Source organism: Ctenopharyngodon idella, chromosome 8 (genome assembly GCF_019924925.1).
Source record: "Ctenopharyngodon idella isolate HZGC_01 chromosome 8, HZGC01, whole genome shotgun sequence".
Classification (NCBI taxonomy): Eukaryota; Metazoa; Chordata; class Actinopteri; order Cypriniformes; family Xenocyprididae; genus Ctenopharyngodon; species Ctenopharyngodon idella.
In genome coordinates this window covers 26,562,771-26,582,925 of record NC_067227.1, presented here as the reverse complement: position 1 = coordinate 26,582,925, position 20,155 = coordinate 26,562,771, and the positions used below count along the sequence as shown (strand labels likewise).

General features: G+C 36.8%; 1 protein-coding gene across 1 annotated transcript in view; it reads right to left on the bottom strand.

Annotated features, from left to right (window-relative positions):
* Positions 1-20,155, bottom strand: part of qsox1 (quiescin Q6 sulfhydryl oxidase 1) — a 30,055-nt gene that overhangs the window by 4,740 nt on the left and 5,160 nt on the right. The window contains exons 5-11 of the mRNA XM_051903412.1: positions 19,494-19,584; positions 19,060-19,205; positions 14,399-14,530; positions 12,821-12,950; positions 7,202-7,324; positions 5,847-5,985; positions 2,434-2,610 (exon numbers count right to left, since the gene is read on the bottom strand). Of these exons, the coding sequence (XP_051759372.1) occupies positions 2,434-2,610; positions 5,847-5,985; positions 7,202-7,324; positions 12,821-12,950; positions 14,399-14,530; positions 19,060-19,205; positions 19,494-19,584 (938 nt within the window). The remainder of the gene's footprint in view (positions 1-2,433; positions 2,611-5,846; positions 5,986-7,201; positions 7,325-12,820; positions 12,951-14,398; positions 14,531-19,059; positions 19,206-19,493; positions 19,585-20,155) is intronic.

Genomic DNA, 20,155 nt, shown 5'->3' with positions numbered 1-20,155 from the left:
ACATAGCAACTCATTAAAAACCTCTCTGAACACCTTAACCACATAGCAACGCCCTAGCAACCACCTAGAATACCCTAGAAAGTAGCAACTATATAGCATTAACATCTCATTAAAAACCTCACAGAACACCATAGCAACCTTATAACAATGCCCAAACAATCACTCAAAACACCATAGCAACTCATTAAAAAACTCTCAGAAACACCTTAGTAACCACATAGCAATGCCCTAGCAACCACTCAGAACACCCTAGAAAGTAGCAACTATATAGCATTAACAGCTCATTAAAACCCTCTCAGAACACCTTAGCAACCACATAGCAACTTATTAAAAACCTCTCAGAGACACCTTAGTAACCACATAGCAATGCCCTAGCAACCCCAGAACACCTTAGAAAGTAGCAACTATATAGCAACTCATTAAAAACCTCTCAGAACACCTTAACAACCACATAGCAATGCCCTAGCAACCACTCAAAACACTCTAGAAAGTAGCAACTATATAGCATTAGCAAGTCATTAAAAACCTCTCAGAACATCTTAGCAACCACATAGCAACACCCTAGCAACCACACAAAACACCCAATGGTTGTAGTGTTTTACATCTCTTCCTCAATTTTGGCAGACAGGTCAAATAATGATTTTACACAAAACAATAATTTAAAAAAAAAGCAAAATTAACAGTGGTTTCTGAGTTAACAACTGGACAGCACTTGCTGAGTTAAGCAATGTAGTGAGATCATATGTTGCATGTGTATATTATTTCTCATACCATTTAAAAAAATTGCAAGCAGTATCCTTCACAGTATACAGTAAGCAAGGATAGAAGAGGGAGAGCAAATAAAGAAGCTCCCCAATCAGTTTCAGAAAGCGAAACTTATTTGCCTTCCTTCTGTAGACGTCTCCCCCCTCGACAAGTGGCAGCAGTGCTGGGCTTAGGCACGTTGCTTGGGCCTTTATGCCAGTTAAATTAATTGTGCAGCAGTGATACTAATAGGCCACTATTCATGCCTGGTTAGCGGTGTGTGTTTGTGTGTGAGATGGGAGGGAACTACTAAAGAGGCTCACGATCAGGAGGAGGAAAAGGAGGGTCCCTCTTGGGGACCGAGAGGAATAAAGGGTGTCGAAGGGTGGGAGGCGAAGGTGGAGGAGGAGGAGGAGGAGGGGAGAGCGCCACCCACCTCACACACACTCTGTGTAAGCCACTTGGGCCAGAGATTACAAAGCAGAGGAAGGCTTGATGCTGGCGGCGTGGCGTGTGCCACCTGCTGTCCCGGGTGTCTGGGGAATAGAGGGCCGCGTGCCCCAGGCAGGAGACACTGTTGCTTTATCAATTGTCAAGCGGCGGGAATGACACTCCCGGGACACAAGAGACAGTGAGACCTAATCAGCAGAAGTGACAGGGGACCCAGGGACACAGAAGAGCCATAGGGGAACACACATGGGGGACTTTTGTCCAATTATTCATGACTTCATGGCTGGTAAAACGGAACAGACGCTAAAGAGGCAGGAGACATCAAAAGAGGACAAACAAATGAATTAAGCATGTGTGAAGAGAGGCAACTAACCCCCTTTATAGCCCTTATGGACAACAGTCATGCAGGTTGACAAGTTGTCAGAGAGATAACTAAGATTTTTATTTATGAAATGTCAACTATGTAGCCATTCACTTTTACTAGTGAATTCTTATTAAAACTGTAAGGTAACAGACAATGTTTTTATCAGAACAATAAACGAGTATAACTTCAAAATAAAATAAAATAAAATACTTTTTTTTTTTAGATTTAAATTAATTCATTTAGCAGACCCTTTTTATCCAAAGCGCCTTACAAAACAAAAAAATAAATAAAAATAAAATAATAAAATGAAAAACACCACTGTATTTGTAAAACAGGAAATTATATGGGGAGCAACAGAAGGTGTGAGAAATAGAAAAAGGGATGGATATAAGTGTAGGGACAGAGAAAAAGAGAGATAGACAGATAGAAGAGAAGAGGACAGCTGGTGTCTGCCCAGAGGATCGTCGAATTAAAGGGATTTAAAGAGAAGAAGCTGCACTGGTGCTCTGGAGAGGGAAAATCCACCCCAAAACTCCTGGTGTGCTCTCTTCTTTTCTCCTGCTCTATACTATGGTCATGAGTGACAGGACTGAATAATATCCTTGGTCCATAGTTAATTTTGATGAACGACACCTATAATTACTCTGCTAGGATGCCTGTGTGAACTGACTTCATACATCCACCAGTTGGTTGAATGCGATTTGAAAAATGGCTCAGAAAAGTGTTTTTAATGCAGTGAATTAAATTAAAATGTGTATTTCCAGTTTTAAGTGGAAATAAATTCCAAAACACAGTCCAAATACTTTTTGGAGCCATGTTAAATGTTATTCGTTTATGTTCAACACTTTACATTTGTTTACACTGAAAATACTCACCTGCCAGGCGGTTGTTGACCCGGTTGTGGCGAATCCACAGCCAGAGGATAGCGTAAGGCAGCGAGGGCACATGATCCATGCTCTCCTGGGCCATACTCTCAAAGTGAGTTGCACAGGGCCTGCACCCGAAAAAACTGCTGACATAGCCTCTCATCGCCTGCAACACTTCCTGAGGGTCTGCGATCAAGAGACAGAAAGAGAAGAAAGAAAAGAGGAAATGGACAAAAAAAAAAAAAAGTAAAAGAGGAAGTTAAAAAAAAAAAAAAAAGAACGAAAGTGTGATTGCAAAAGAAGCACTGCTAACTTTTGGTGCATGAAGCATATAGAATATAATATTAATATATTATATAATCATATATATTAATTTATAACAACAAGAATAATAGCAAAAATGATAAAATGTTATTATTTTATATTGCCAACAAGGCATTATTTCTCAATCATAGCTTAATAAAAATATGCTAATTTAAAATTTAAAAAACAAATTATATATATAATATAACATTTGACCCTCTCCTGTAAAATAGTTAGATAATGCATGACAACTTCAGTAATCTAATCAAAAAATGTAGACACCTGTTAATTCAGACACACAATAGGCCACTATCTAACCAATCTCTGGAGTCCAGATTGACCTACACTAATTCTCTCAAACACAACACATTCTGAGGACAAGTCGCTGCAGGTACCAGGACTGAGACAGGTCAGCTCCCACCTCGAATGCTCTCTAAGTTAGTTTAGTGTTGTGTTTAGTGCACTTCTTTCTTTCCGTGTTTAGCTAGTGGACATAATCCAGAGCATTGCCAGTGGACAGATGGACACCCCGTCCCTGGCCTTCCATCTGCAGGTTACATGACCCCCCTCCAACCGCTCGCACAAACACAAACACGCATCCACACGCAGATGCCCCCTCCGCTCTTCTTCCGCCCACTGTAAGCCTCTGGATTAAGTGTGAGTGGAGAAGCTGTGTTCACTGGGTCTTATATTAACCCTTCAGATTCCAATAATCTAAACAAATCCCTCTCTTCTACCTACACACAATTACTTTTCCAGCAGCAAAATAAGGCCCAAGAATAACACCGGCACACTGGTTTCCTGGAATGTGACACTCTGGTGTGTGTATATGTATGGGATGAAGATAGACTTTTCAACAAAATGCACCATAAACATGCTTGAGGAAAACACAGACGGCCACACACAGCCTAATACAGATGCATGTCAGCCTTCCTTACACAATAGCCAGAGCTCATCTGTCTCTAAAAGGCCTTGAAGGTTGTGACACAGGGCAGCTGATGGCAGCTCTCGAGGTCACCAACAGGCCAAGATGGGCCACATAATTCAGTCCCAGATTCATTAGACCACTTACAGTGTTTCATTTACATAAGCCTGAAACGTGAGGTCTGCAGCAGAAACTGCACAAAAAGATTACAGATCAACAAAGCAGACTGTGCGAGACACTTCCTGACTGATGTTTCATTGATTTGTTCTTTTTAGCATATTGCATTTCTGAAAGATAATGTTGCTTTTTACAAGCCCGAAATCATGAAAAAGTCGACATGAAATCTAAATTGACCCTTTTTACTTTTTAAATAGATTTACATTTGTGCATTTGCCAGACGCTTTTATCCAAAGCGACTTGCAGTGGGCTGTAATATTGGCACCCTTGGTAAAAAAAAAAGAAAGAAAAAAAAAAAAAAGAGCAAATCTGACTGAAAATTTGTTTTTGCCACTTCTCCTCTAAGTCTTTCATTCAAAATATTCACAAAAATGTAACCTTTAACTGAAGTTAATTTACACAAAATATAAATATGGAATAAATGAAATAAATACGGTTTTCTCCAAAATATGTGCGGCAAATTTATTACCATCCCTACAAATTAAGTATGTTATATAATATATATTAAGTATATTCCCATGGTATGTTTTTAAGTTCACTTTAGTGATCAGGAACACTTTAGTGAAAAGTCATGTCTTTCTGTTTCACTGGGCTCTAAATATGAAGTGACACACAGGCCAAATTCCTATAGTCATCTATCACTATGGAAGGTTGTTGAGCTGCACAAATCATGAAATGGCTATACAATAATATTTTAATTGTTGGAATACTCATTTCCACTATCTGGGCAATAATTAATAAGTTTAAATAACTGGAGATTGTAACAATCTACCTGGAAGAGGACGTGTGTCTATACTGGCCCCACACACACTGAGGAGGATGGAGTCGCATAACAAACTGTAAGGATCAAAGTATTTCAGATTCTAGTTGGGTCTTGTGGTCAGAAAGTCTCTAAAACTATGATCAGACCTCACCTATAAAACCACAACTTGTTTGGGAAAGTTGCAAAAGCCTTTGGTGACATCAAACAGCAATCTCATGCACCTACAGTTTGCAAGGCATTACTGGAACTTTTAGTGGGACTGGGTTTTATGGTCAGATGAAACCAAAATAAAGCTTTTTGGAAAAACACCAGAGGTGGGTTTGGCATAGACAGAAAAATAGCCATGTAGAAAAGTACCTCACCCCCACTGTGAAGTATGCTATGGAGCTAATTTTCTTCCAAAGACCCTGGACAACTTGTTAGGATACACAGTATCAGAAACTTCATTAAGTACATGCAGATATTAAATCAAGACCTGACTGGCACTGTCAGGAGGCTTAAACATGCTTCCAGGATGACAATGATCCAAAGCACGATCTCAAAATAAACAATAGAAAAGTTCACCGACCACAAAATGAAGGTTTTCGCCATTTACATAGCAGTCCCCTGAACCAAACCCCACTAAAAAAAAAAACCTGTGGGATAAGCTGAAGAAAAAAGTCCACAAGCATGGACCTCTGAATCTGAGGGATCTGGCGTGATTCTGTACGAAGGAATGGTCTCAGATCTCTTGCCATATGTTCATCAACCTTATTACGCATTCTTGGAGAAGATCCAGAGCTGTTATCTTGGAAAAAGGAGGTTGCACAAAGTGTTAAACGAAGGGGGTGCCAATAATTGTGGAATACATATATTTCAGAAAAAGAATATTTTGAATTAAAGACTAAGAGGAGAAATTGCAAATATTAATTTTCACAGTCAGTTTTGCTCATATTTACCAAGGTTGCCAATATTTGTGGAGCCCACTGTTACATTTATGGTATAGATCAGTTTAATTATGCATTCCATGGGAATCGAGATCCATGGCTTTACCTTGCTACCGTTTGAGCTGCAGAAAAACTGTTTTGGTTCTTATTGTAAACATCAGTGCACATTATTACAAAGAAAAATCTTTCATGAAAATGTAATAAGCAACTTTCCCATTTCACCATTGTCCCTTTGAGCAAGACATTTGGAAGACTACTAATTATAAATGTTTAAAAAAAGAAGGGAGCATTCACTCTCTAGTTGAGGTGCTATGCCTATTAATAGTACCTGAGCTGCCAATTTGTTTGGCCTGCACCGTAAGCACATGGAAGAGTGTCCAAACAGCACAGGGGTATCCACGGTATCGGGCTTGAGATCCCTGGCAGCCCACCCACCGAACACCCTCAGGCAACACGGCATCGCTCGTCTAAAAAAAACAAAACACACACACACACACACATATACAAAAATGCAGTCTCAATTGACTTGTGTTTCACTTAAATGACAAGAATCAATTGAAGTCAATCAATTTTCCTTTCAGTAAGTCCTCAAATGAAGTAAGGTGGATACTGCATTTAAAGCAGGTATGAGTGTTATAGGAAATGAAACCTTATCAGGGATTATTTTCAATCATATCTTCATATAATTTATGAAGATAACACAATTTCACTTAATGCATAAATAAAAGCAAATATCAAACAGCATTTAAACTCTTAGGCCTGGTTTGGAATGAATCCAGATCTCCCATTGGTCCATCTCTTGTGCAGAGTCACTCAGCAGTTGATTGGTGGGCGTGCCTATAAGAGGCGATGATCTTGATGACATCAGCCCTTTTCCTTATAGGACGCCTTCCTACTTCATTGATTCATTGATTGATTGACTGGGTGGCTAAAAGCTAATGATGTCACTAACTGATCCAGAGTATGTTTGTGTATGTAGGCATGTGTTTGTGTATATAGGCATCTTGTTCAAACAAAAATGAAAATTCTGTCATCATTTACTCTCTTTCTTCAAAAAAGAAGATATTTTGAAAAATGTCAAAAGTGCTTTTTGTCCATACAATGAACGTCACTAGGGTCTAGTGTTGTTTTGGACCCCGTTGACTTTCATTGAACATTCTTCAAAATATCTTTTGTGTTCTCCAGAAGAAAGAAAGCCTTTCCAGTTTGGAACGACATGAGAGTGAGTAAATGATGAAGGAAAATTCATTTTTGGATGAATTATCCTTTTAAGTAAAGGCAACTCTTTTGACTACATTTGAACATCTAACCATAGTGCATTATCACTATGCCTTAGCCATATGAAAGGCTGCATCACATGCAGGCTGTTTTTATGCAGCCTGCGTTTGATGTTGAATGGCATGGCTTGAAATTGTGCTTGCAACAGCTTAAATAGTTTAAATAGATGTTTTAATAAATTTAGATGAGTGACAGTCTCCCAATACACTGACCTCATGACACAAGTCTAAGTGGAGAAATGCTTACGTCAAAGTATTGACAAATTCAGGTACCTTTTCAAAATAAATGCAGTACTTTGCTATATCAAATGTCTGGTTGTAAAATTCTTATTTATAGTCATAAATGGAAACAAAAAATGAAAACCAGAGCACTTTGAGATGTTCTGCTCAGGTAAGCTTGACTAACCAGCACAGTATTGTCCAGCACATCTCTGAAATCGCTGTATTTGATCTCTGCCCCAGTCTGTTGATGTAACCAGCTGTCCATGATCTTCAGTGCACTCTTTACGGACGGACGACCTGGGAAATACTACACAAACAAAACAAGCACACACACAATCACACACTTGTAGACTAAAACATCTCATTATTTACATAAGTCCTTTTAAACCTAATAAATGTGACAACTATTTCTGCAACGCCGGTAGCTGTTGTCAAATGGTGAGATCACTAAATTTGCTAATGTGCTACTAGAAGACGCTAAGTAACAGTGAAACCACACATTGCAATCCTCTAAACCAATGAAACAAAGAACATTTTTTTACCTTAATTTAATAATGTTTAATGTTTTTAAAAAATATTAAGTCTTTTTTTTTAGTATTAAAAAGAAACACTGAATTAACTACTGGTAGATGCACCTTCTTACACCAGTGCAAATTTTATAGTGTTAAAGAATGTGTGTATGGAAGACTCTGGAAGCTCAGTGAAGTAATGATCAGCCTGAGCCATGTGGCACGAGGGAATGGACAGATTCAATGGCCCTGGATGGATGCCAGTGCTGACCTTACAATTCTGTGTCTGAGCTGGGGCCACAAAGCCAACACTAACACTCCGTCATGGCCCCATAAACACAGCCACATTAGTGCAGGCCAATGCCTGTGTGTGTGTGTTTGTGGGGAGGCCCTACAGGATCCCAGAGGTGCACCTTTCTTTGATTTGTGCTCTTGCGTCTTTTCAATTTTCCTGTGGCCATCTGTTCAGCATGGTGCGGCCTTCTATTCATCACCCTCTAACAGGATCTCTATTAAAACGCAGCTCACTTAAAAAGGCCTTGCAGAGATTTACTTAACCCCAATGCCCCACTCCATTCTGATTTGTTTCCTTAATCTGGGAGATTCGGCCATTGAGAACGCAGCCAAGGCGGAAAGCTAATCAAAGCTGCACAGGTGGGAAAAGTCAAAAGTCTCTACTAGTCAGTCCCTGTGTGTGTGTGTGTGTCATTGAATAGATCTGTGCACTGGTCTGGCCTCTAACTAGTGTGAAAAGCTCATTAACAGACCTGGATGCTGAAGAGGGTAATCTGGGATTGCTCATACAAAAGGCATTGTTCAAAACTAGGAGAAAACTCTGTTCTGAATCACTGCAATCAAAACAACAACGCCTACTGTGTGTGAATAACTCTCCAGGGTGCTGGCAGCTAGTGAATGAGATGCCGTGGAATCATTCTGTTATGCTGCAAAGTCTCTTTAAGAGTTGCATGAAGAAAGTACACAGATACTAATCCTAATGGACTCGATATTTGACCTGGTTAATAGTGTAAAGGCAGTAGTTATAATAGTGGTTAATAAAGGTAAAGTTAAAAGTGTGGGTTGAGAAAAGAAAACAATGCAGTCATCTGGCTCACATACTTTGATCTACACTGGCCCCAAAAGTGTCTGTGTATAATATATTTTATTATATATATATATATATATATATATATATATATATATATATATATATATATATATATATATATATATATATATATATGCGCATATGCTATTGAACTTTCTATATTTCTATACATTAAAGAATCCTGAGGAAAAAAATCTATCATGGTTTCTACAAAGAAATGTTTCTTGAGAACCAAATCAGCATATTAGAATGATTTCTGAAGGATCATGTGACACTGAAGACTGGAGTAATGATGCTGAAAATTCAGCTTTGCATTGGTTTTTACATGGTAAATTTGAAAGTATATTAAAATAGAAAAGTTTTTTTTTTAAATTTGCAATAATATTTCACCATCTTTACTGTATTTTGATCAAATCGAGCCGACTTATTTTAAAAATCCTACCGACCCCAAACTTTTAAACGGCAGTGTAAAATGTATGCATGTCATAACATTATATAACAAAATATTTGCATTTACTTTGGAAAAATATAGCACATTAGCAAAGTTTGTTTTTAATTACAACACGGTAACATGTCATAATGAGGTTCAATTAGTAAAAACATATTCGTTATCTTGAAATAACAACGAACAATACTACTTCAGCATTTATTCATTATAGGTTAATGTTCATTTCTACATATATGAATATATTAACAAATCTTTTATTTATACAACTACTGTATTATGATATTGAACCTAAAAAAAAAAAAAGAATATTTATCAATTAACATTAACCTAGATTAATAAAAGTTATATATTGTTAAATATTGTTGTACTTTGTTAGTTTATTAAACGTAAAGCATTAACTAATATAAAGAATTGAACCTTATTGTACAGTGTTAGTGATAAAACAATAGACATGCTGTTCAGCAGCTGTTTTGTTACTGTGTTCAGTTGTTAAATATTACATGCCCATAGTCGATGTGTGAGCTTTAGGGAAACTGACTTAACACGTCTACTAAAAATCGGACCAGTTTGTTAAAGTTAATAGCAAAACGGCACGGAAAAGTCATCTGTTTGCAGATGCCATGATACTTTGCTATCTAATGCAATAACATTCAGGTATTTTTAAGAGTGACTTAAGTGTCTAAATACTTTTAAGGACATCTGTAGTGATTATCTTTTCAAGAGAAGACAATGTTTTACTCTTAGATACTCTGATATTCAGACTAGGTCTCCAAAAGTATTTTTCTAACAGCCTCTGCATATTCCATCTACCAAAGCAGGGATATAGATCACTAACCACAAACAGCCCTTTCCAATCACTGTCCTTACTGATTCAGCCCCCCGCTCTCCCTTCTTCCTCCCCTTCGGACCATGACAATCCACTTCACCCTAGCAATATGTCATCTCCAATCCGATTAGTATCAGCATTCGAGAAACCACAGTCTCTCTCTCGGCAGTGGTTCAAAAGAGAAGGCATCTGTTGGCCCGGCCCTGAAGAAGACCCCAGTTTAATCTCACCCTCTGGGACTCAAATACAAGTGGGCCATGTAAAAGCCATCTAAAATGTTTCCCTGTTATCATGGCACTAACCAACAGCAGGTGCTAGTTGTCCACCAACATTAGGGATCTCTGAAAGCTGTTAGAATGAAACAGGAAACAGAGTCAGACATTTAGGACACCATGCCCTAAGATAAAAGATGGAGGCACGGCTGGATCTGGACCTCAAATTGCCTTCTAATTCCTTGTTTTATTCTCTCCCTCTTGCATGGCAGGAAGCCTCTTTCAAGAAAGCAGGATAAAGATGGGTAATCCTAAAGCCTCTTTGTAATGCTCTCATGTCTCCAAGATCCACTCTTTTAATCCTCAAATACATGTTCTGATTCATACAAATCCGGATTGTGCTGCAAACCTAGATACGTTGAGCAACAGCGTGACCGAGGAAAACACTTCTGTGTCAAACTCCATTCTGGCAGTAAACCGCTGTGCTAACAGCTATAAGGCTCCTATGTTTAGATTCAGTAATTTCACTTTAATGGCAATGAGAATGTTATTTGTCAGTTTTTGAAATGCCTTATTTTCAAAAATGTCACTCATAAGAATAAAATTAAAAACATAAAAATGCTCTCTCTTTATATTATATATATATATATATATATATATATATATATATATATATATATACACACACACACACACACACACACACAGTACTGTGCAAAAGTCTTAGGCCACCATTAGATTTGGTTTTAGCAATGATATAATGACCATATATAATTATTTCTCAGTCTCTTTATTAGAATATAACCAGAAAATACAGTAAATTTGTATGAAAAATTGTAAAAAAAAAAAAAAAAAAAAAAGAAAAAACAGCTTTTATAGGCTAAAGTGGCAAGTATTTTGTGACCTAAATGGAACGGAAAAGGATTGGAAGGCCAAGAAAACTTTCAAAATCTGATATTTGCTTAAAGAAACAATTTTGTTCAGATTTTTTTTTTTTTTACAATTTGCGTACATATTTCCTGTATTTTCTGTTTGTATTGTAATTAAGAGACTGAAAAATAAATATGGACGGTCATTAAAACATTACTAAATCAACAAAGCTGGTGGTGCACAGTACTGTGTGTATTTTATATATATATATATATATATATAAAATAAATTACATTACATTGCATTACATTTTTAAATATATAAAATAGAAAACAGCTATTTTAAATTGTAATACTACCTAACATATATTTTATACATTTATATTTGTCTGTAATTTGGTTTTCCCTGTGGGCACAGAAGACCCCAGGGTCACCTGGTGCAGGAAAAGGTTCAGGACAAGAGGGCAGGTTCACAGGATTACCCCATTACATCAGTCTGTCTGCATTCTAAGCATCTTAATCTAAAGCACCAAACCTGTAAGCAACCTAACAGTGTTTAGCATTCAAGCCACTGTACAGATCTTCAGCTCAGAACACGGAGTGAGTGTGTGTGTGTGTGTGTGCGTGTGCGTGTGCGTGTGCGTGTGTGTGTGTGTGTGTGAGAATGTGCTTGTTCCTCCGTGCCACCATTAATCTCTCCATGCTTTGCTTTAGTGGGGTTAAACACTTCCTCTTCACAGACTGTCAATTAATGCAGCCAGCGTGTCTGTTTAACAAGGCAGCTCAAAAGAGCAGGCCAAAAACAGCAAGGACACTCTGAAGAGGCCCAGCTAACACTGGAATACCAGAGGGAGTCGGGAATATTGACAAAACTAACCACAGTTAATGGGAGGCCTGCCCAGGGCCCCTGCCACTCCTCCAGGCATCTGTGTAGACCTTCCCTAGAGAGGCCTAAATAATCAGAGAGATTGGCAGTGCTACGCTGGACGGACGCAAAGCCAGCGAAAGGTCATTGTCTCAGACCTCATCAAAGAGATCTGCGGCACGTGTCTGATCCGGTAGAGAAGGAAAAGAGAAAGAAGAAAGAGAATATTCGAGTGAATCTCAAATGTTCAGTTCATATTTCACCCTCTTAAATCAAAACATATAATATACAAGATATTATATTTATTATCATTAAAATAAGGTCACATAATACAATGAACCTTAATGGCCATTTCTGCAAAATAATTTAATATTTATTTATTTGATTTTTAGGTGAAATGTTACCTGAACATTTCTTGTGAGAAAGATTGTTAGAATGTATAATTAAAGAAAAATAAACATATGAGGAAGCAACAGAACCATACACAAATGCAGTGAAATACATGTTTTTTTAAGATAAGCAATTGCTAAATCATTTTCTTTTCATTAAAAAAAAAAAAAAGCGGTATCATTTAAGTTGCACAAATCCTTTATCATTTTTTTCAGCTCTTTGGATGTATTCTTAAATGTCAGAAAATAACATCAGCAGTTAACATGCTGCAGTGAAAACATTTCAACATCAAGCGTTTAAAACCGCTGTACCATTTTTATCATAAGTGCTAATATATTTTCACCCTGAAACATCCATATGACCATATGGTGTACTTGATCTCCAGGATCATTTAAGGCCACAAGCACTGAAAATCTTTGTGATAAGGGTTGAAAAACTCATCTTGGATTGAAATGTTCAGTGTATCTCCCTCTAGTGGTTTGTCATGTGAACTGACTTGGCTGATACAGTTATGGTGATATAAAAGTGTAGATATTTTAAAAAGTGGATATTTAATGTGTGTTTACTGACGTGACTCACCTTAGCCAGTACATCTATGTACTTTTTGAGTGCAGTCAGATCTTCTCCACTGATGATGATATGACTAGACAGCTCTACACGCAGAGAGTAATGCAGCGCTGATTCCAAATCTGACATATACACACGTGTCCTAAATACACACACATAAAAAGCTCTATGTAGGATGATCACTGACATTGTGTGTACTATTTAAATCATGAGAGGCAACTATGAAAGAGTCCACATGATTCAGTAAACAATTTTGTTAAGACTTTAAAAGGATAGTTCACTCAAAAATTATTTACTCACCCTCATGCTATTCCTGATGTATATGAATTTCTTTCTTCGGATAAACAGAAATGAAGATTTTTAGGAAAATAATCAATCTCTGCAAGTCCATATAATGCAAGTGAATGGGTGCCGCTCAGTTGGCGATTGAAAAAGCACACACGGCGATCGTGATGGTGATTCATATGACCCCAGGGAATGAATCAATGATTTCTGAAGTGAAACGACAGGTGTGTGTAGGAAAAATACTAATATTTTAAACTTTAACTATAAATCTTTGCATCCGGTTTACTATCATACAGGCGTTCTTGAGAGGGACATTGTTACCTTCCATGTTACCGTCACGATCGGTGTGTGTGGTTTTGAGCGTCAACCGAGCGGCATCCATTCACTTGCATTATTTGGACTCAGAGATTGCTTTTTCTCCCGTAAAAATCATTATTTGTGTATATTTGTTTATGACAGAAAGTCATGTATATTGGGGATGGCATGAGTAAATGAGAGAATTTTAAATTTTGGTTGACCTATCCCTTTAACTATAATACATAATTACTGTAGAAAACATCATCACACTAACACTTAAAGGGATAGTTCACCCAAAATGAAAATTCTGTCATCTTTTACTCACCCTAATTTCATTCCAAACCTATAACTATTTTTTTTTAATGAAACCTGAGATGTTTCTGTCCCTCCTTTGAAAGTCCAGGTTACCAAAACCAAAAATATCCAAAAAGGTTATAAAGGGGTCGTAAAATGAATCCATATTAATTGAGTGGTTAATCCAAGTATTATGAAGAGATACAATCATTTCTTGCATGAGAACCAATGAAGTTCATTTTAGCATGTTACCAATGCACAAGTTTCCCTGTTTACCATATGTGATTTTTTATATTACCATATGCTCTATGCATATATTTTCATATGTGAATAAAAGCCTAGAATAAATCTGTTTGTCATATAAATCTCTTCACAAGACAAGTCTTATGGGTTTGAAATTTCATGAGGGTTAGTAAATGATGACAGAATTTTCATTTTTGAGTGAACTCTCTCTTTAACAAATGAAACTTTGATTTATGAATGTTCAAGTATGTACATATTTGAATATTCGTTAACTACTGTTAAGTGTAATAAGACTTAATAAAAACTAGCATCCTGTAACATTTCAATGCATTTATCTAGTAACCATGTAAGTAACTGATGCATTTAAATTATGTATTAATATGTAAATTATGACTAAATGTGTAAAGACAATGAACAATTTTGAGGCTTAAATGGCTTAATGGTTGATTATGTCAGCTTGTTTGCACTAACTTGTTAAACGGCCTCCATTCCTCTGTAGAGTTCTTGATGAGATCAATGATAGGAGTCTGGGGTCTGCCTGTCCGCACTACCCCCGGCAACCTCTGGAGGGCATATGAGTAGAAGGTACGAGCTTCACTGAGTCTAAGAAGGGAGGAGAAAAAGGAATGAGGGCCACACAACCACTAAACATGATCAACATTTGACAAAAGAATGTGGAGTAGCTGTCATGTCTGTCAGACTCCAGAAGAGGTCAAAGTACATGTTTATAGAGCTGCTGCTTGTTGAATCATTTCAATTTATGACAAGAATTAAAAGAAGAGTTAAGGTTAGAGTCTGGATAACAGCCAGATATAGGGTAGAGACAGTCACTCTACATCCAAATATAACTACTTCCTACTATACAGTATGCAAAAAGCAGTATGCCAAATGAGTAGTATGTCAGAATACATAGTATTCATAAAACAGTAGGCAAAAAATGGATTGCATTTAAACTATAAGGACACTTACAGAACATAAAGGGTCAAGAAATATGTTCTTCATCAAATGCATTACATACTCTGACAGTATGTGATTTCGCATGCAAGATTTAGAGTTATGGCCAAAAATAGAGATATAGACAGGAAGTGAGGGAAATGCGGAAATTACAACCCTAAATTACGTGTGAAACGCTCCTTTACCATGGGTTAAAAGCGGTGTTTAGAACGACCATAACCTGGGTTTAAGCACAGTGTGAAAAGCCCCATTTGTGAATTTTGAGTAAATAGTAGGCTAAATAAAGTAAATAGTACAACAAATAGGTTAACAAATACACTGTCAGCACTAAATGCTATTTGCATGGCATGAGCAGAACAGTTTTACAGTTGAGCTCAAAAGTTTACATCCCCCTTGCAGAATCTAGAAAAATGTGAATCATTTTAACAAAATAAGAAGATTGAGATTAAGAAGATCATGAAAATTGCATGTTATTTTTTTATTTAGTACTGTCCTGAATAAACTATTTCACATAACAGTTGTTTACATAAAGTCCACAAGACAAAAAAAAAAAAAAAAAAAAAATGCAGAATTTATAAAAATGACCCTGTTCAAAAGTTTACATACCCTTGATTCTTAATACTGTGTGTGGTTACTTGGATAATCCATGACTGTTTTTTTGTTTTGTGATGGTTGTTCATGAGTCCCTTGTTTGTTCTGAGCAGTTAAACTGAGCTCTGTTCTTCAGAAAAATCCTTCAGGTCCTGCAGATTCTTTGGTTTTCCAGCATCTTTTGCATATTTGAACTCTTTCCAGCAGTGGCTGTATGATTCTGAGATTCATCTTTTCACACTGAGGACAACTGAGGGACTCAAACACAAGTATTAAACAAGGTTCAAACATTCACTGATGCTCCAGAAGGAAACACAACGCATTAAGAACTTTTTGAATTGGATGAACAGAATAAATTGTACTTTTTTTGTCTTCTGGGAAACATGTAAGTATCTTTTGTAGCTTCCAAAGGGCAGAACTAAATGAAAAAATATGTTCTTTAAACAAAATAAAAAAAACTTGCACATCAACTTCTTGTTCAAAAGTTTTCACCCCTGACTCTTAACGCATCGTCTGGAGCATCAGTGAATGTTTGCAGCTTTTGTAATAGTTTTGTTTGAGTCCCTCAATTGTCCTCAGTGTGAAAAGACGGATCTCAAAATCATATAGTCACTGCTGGAAAGGGTTCAAATATGCAAAAGATGGAAAACCGAAGAATCTGCAGGACCTGAAGGATTTTTCTGAAGAACAGAGCTCAGTTTAACTGCTCAGAACAAACAAGGGACTCATGAACAACCATCACAAAACAAAAAAAACAGTCGTGGATCATCCAGGAAATGACACACAGTATTAAGAAACAAGGGTATGTTAACTTTTGAATGGGGTCATTTTTAAAAATTCTGCTATTTTCCTGTCTTGTGGACTTTATGTAAACAACTGTTATGTGAAATAGTTTACTAAATAAAAATAACTTGCAATTTTCATGATCCTTCTTATTTTGTTAAAATGATTAACATTTTTGCAGATTCTGCAAGGGGTATGTAAACTTATGAGCTCAACTGTAAGTAGACTGACAAACAATAAACAAACGATTCTTCTAACACTGTATGAAGAAAGTATCTTTCAACTTCATATTTGGCAGAAATTCTACATTTTTTTTTTCAGATGAATATCCATTAGAAAACTTTTTGAATAAAATCTTTGCCTAGTGATATTAAAGGGAGGGCAGTTTGTAAAATATGCTTAATAGACAATAGATTTAGGTAAAGAAATGACAAGGTGGTTCTTAAAGTGTAAATGTTCATTTCATTTATATACATTATATACCATCCAAAATGCTGGGATTGAAATGTTTTAAAGCTTAAAATGTTTTTCCAAGATTCTTTTAGGAATAGAAAGTTCAAAAGAACAGCAAGAAATCTTATGTAACAAATGTCTTTACTGTGACTTTTGATCGATTGAATGAATTCTTGCTAAATAAAATTATAAATTTATTTTTAAAAACAAAATCTTACTATTTGGCATTACCACTGTACCACTGGCTACCACAGTCTCTAGATATAAAACTGACTTTCTTGAATTCTTGACTCCAATTCAAACCTTTCTTAAGAATTCTGGGATCGAATAATATTAAAAAGTTACTTTTTTTCCAAAAAAATATTAGATGCGTCTAGGAATGCATTGTGAGCTTATACTCCCATGTCTCTCTTCTCCTGTTTTCCACTATCATCCATTTACCTTTCTTCCACGGATGAACAGATGGTGGGTATGGTGTGCTGATGAGATGTCATTACTGATCATTACCCTCTTCACTAACCCTGGCAATCAAACAATAAACACCACTGTGCATTCCTGAGTCTCTCGCACAGGAGGACACACACTCCCTCATCTACCCAGGCTTCAATCAACCCTCGCCGGGGAGACGGGGCAAAGCCTGAGGTCCCCAGGGTCCGACGGCACGCTTCTGAGACCACAAGGACCTGTTCGCCCAGGGAGATCGTGGAGATAGCGTGCGTGTGTTTGTGTTTTTGTGCATGCTACACGAGATCAATCACGCATTCAGACCTGACGGCACACCATCTGTTGCTCTGCAGAGCAGGGACTGTTTGGCAGGTGAAATGCAAAAAAAAAAAAAGAAAAAAAAAAAAGAGCACTATTGTTTCGGCGTAGAAGATTAAAACCCCCTCCACACACATGCGCACACCATCAAGGAGGATGGAAACAACATAAGCCAACCATAAATCATTTCTCTTTTGCATTTGTCATCTAAAGAGCCCCACACCCATGCCAAGTTATTTTTCTCAAACAAGCATAACAAAGCAAGCAAACCTCTGATTTATGCTCCTGGTTAGAAATGATTATGAAAGCTCTGTGATCCTGAATAATTGCTTGTATTAAAACTCTGTTGTCTCATTAACATGGCCAGATGTTGTGGGATTCTTTCTGCAATGGCTAATGATCATAAAACTGAGAAGACAGGATCAGGCAAATGCTAAGTGCTTAATTATAAGAATCTAAGAGTTAAATGCCTCGGCTCTAGCTCATGCTAATGCACCAAGAAAGAGAGATTAAAGGTGAAGTGTGTCATTTCAGTCTCTCAAGTGCAAGTTTATGTGATTTTTTTCAACTGTTTTATCAAAAACAAGATCAAAATCTGGAAGTCTGGTTGCTTAGAAAAGTAACAGCACACCTCGCCTCAAAAAGAAACATGATTTGAGGTATCATTCATGTCTGTAGCTAGCACAAACAGCACAGGATAAGTTAAACATAAGTGTAATACCTTAGTGTGATAATTTTCAGTAGGAGCAATATTAAAGGATTAGTTACTTCAGAATGAAAATTTAATGATAATTTACTCACCCCCACGTCATCCAAGATGTTTATGTCTTTCTTTCTTCAGTCAAAAACAAATTAAGGTTTTTGAGCAAAACATCCCAGGATTTTTCTCCATATAGTGGACTTCAACAGTTACCAACGGGTTTAAGGTCCAAATTGCAGTTTCAGTGCAGCTTCAAAGGACTCTACACCATCCCAGCCGAGGTTAGGTTAGGCATTTGACTTAGTCTTTGCACGTTCGCTTTGTAAACACTGGATTGCTACTTCCACCTACATCACGCGTGGCCTATCCAACGTGATTATGTAATGCATGGCGCATCGCAGAGCTAGTGCAAGACAAGCATTTGTGGTTAAAAATTATAAAATTTTTAGTGTTTTTTAGAAAATGACTGATTGTTTCACTAGATAAGACCCTTATTTCTCGTCTGGGATCGTGTAGAGTCCTCTGAAGCTGCACTGAAACTGCAATTTGGACCTTCAACCCGTTGAACCCTGTTGAAGTCCACTATATGGAGAAAAATCCTGGAATGTTTTCCTCAAAAACCTTAATTTCTTTTCGACTGAAGAAAGGAGGACATAAACATCTTATATGACATGGGGGTGAGTAAATTATCAGGAAATTTTCATTCTGAAGTGAACTAATCCTTTAATAGTTAGCATTCGGTCATATGACCACACTCTTTAGGCAATTATCTACTCATCAGGCTTAATTTACATGATTTAATGTATAATTTACTCCTGAAAATTTCCATGAAATCAGTCTGAAGTTTTACATCTGCTGTAGGGCTGAATGAAGGAAATGGAGCACTTACACTTTCAGTCTAGAGATGTTTCCGGACGAGTAGTACAGGTAGCAGGAAGGAAAATCGGTCACACCAAACCTGGACACCAAACTTATCTCTGTGTCCAAAACCCTACGCACAGCGATATTCTCATACTGCAACAAATCCAATGTCACCTAAATAAAAAAGAAAGAAAGAAAAAAAAAAAAAAAAAAAAAAAAAAAAAATCACAAGATAAAAACAACAATAAAAAAAATCTAATCTAATCTAACCCATTAGTACATTTTATACAACAACAAAAAATCCTACTCAAAAGGTATTCTGTATTCTGAAAAAAAGTATGAACAAATTAGTTAAAATCTTGTTTTTTGTTCCATGGAAGGGATCTGGACTTGGAATGACATGGTGAATAAATAATGACATGAATTATTCCTTTGAATCATCTTTGTGTAAACTGATCTCACCTCTCTCCCCACATAGGAGTTTTTACTCTCAAACACAAGAGCGAGGTACTTCACACTGTTGGTCTGGAAAAAGTTGTCTATCTCTGCTTCACTGTGGAGAGAAATTAGATTCAAATGAGTTAAGATAATGTATGCAAACCAGTCTGTAATGAGGACATGGTCTGACTCTAAAGTTTACTCATATCCTACCTACAGAGTTTACTAAAAGCTTACTCAAAGTCTTGAGCCTTGAACTAATTTAACTATGATGCTAACTTTAACACAAAATATATATTCTTCATTAATCAAAACACGATAGTTCACCCAAAAATGAAAATTCTGTCATCATTTAGTCACCTTCAAGTTGTTCCAAACGTGTATGAATTTCTTCTGCTGAACACAATAGAAGATATTAAAAAAAAAATACTAAGGAAGTCAATGGGGCCCCATCAACTGTTTGGTTACTGACATTCTTCAAAATATCTTCTTTCGTGTTTCACATAGCATACAGGTTTGGAACAACTTGAAGGTGAGAAAATGACAAGAGAATTTTCATTTTTGGGTGAACTATCCCTTTAAATTCCTGTCTAAACAATTTCTGACATTTCTGTGCTCTCTCTCTTTATTGGCTTTCAGAGGAGAAAAGGCTTTTTTTCTTTTCTTTTTTTAGCATTTCCTGCAAT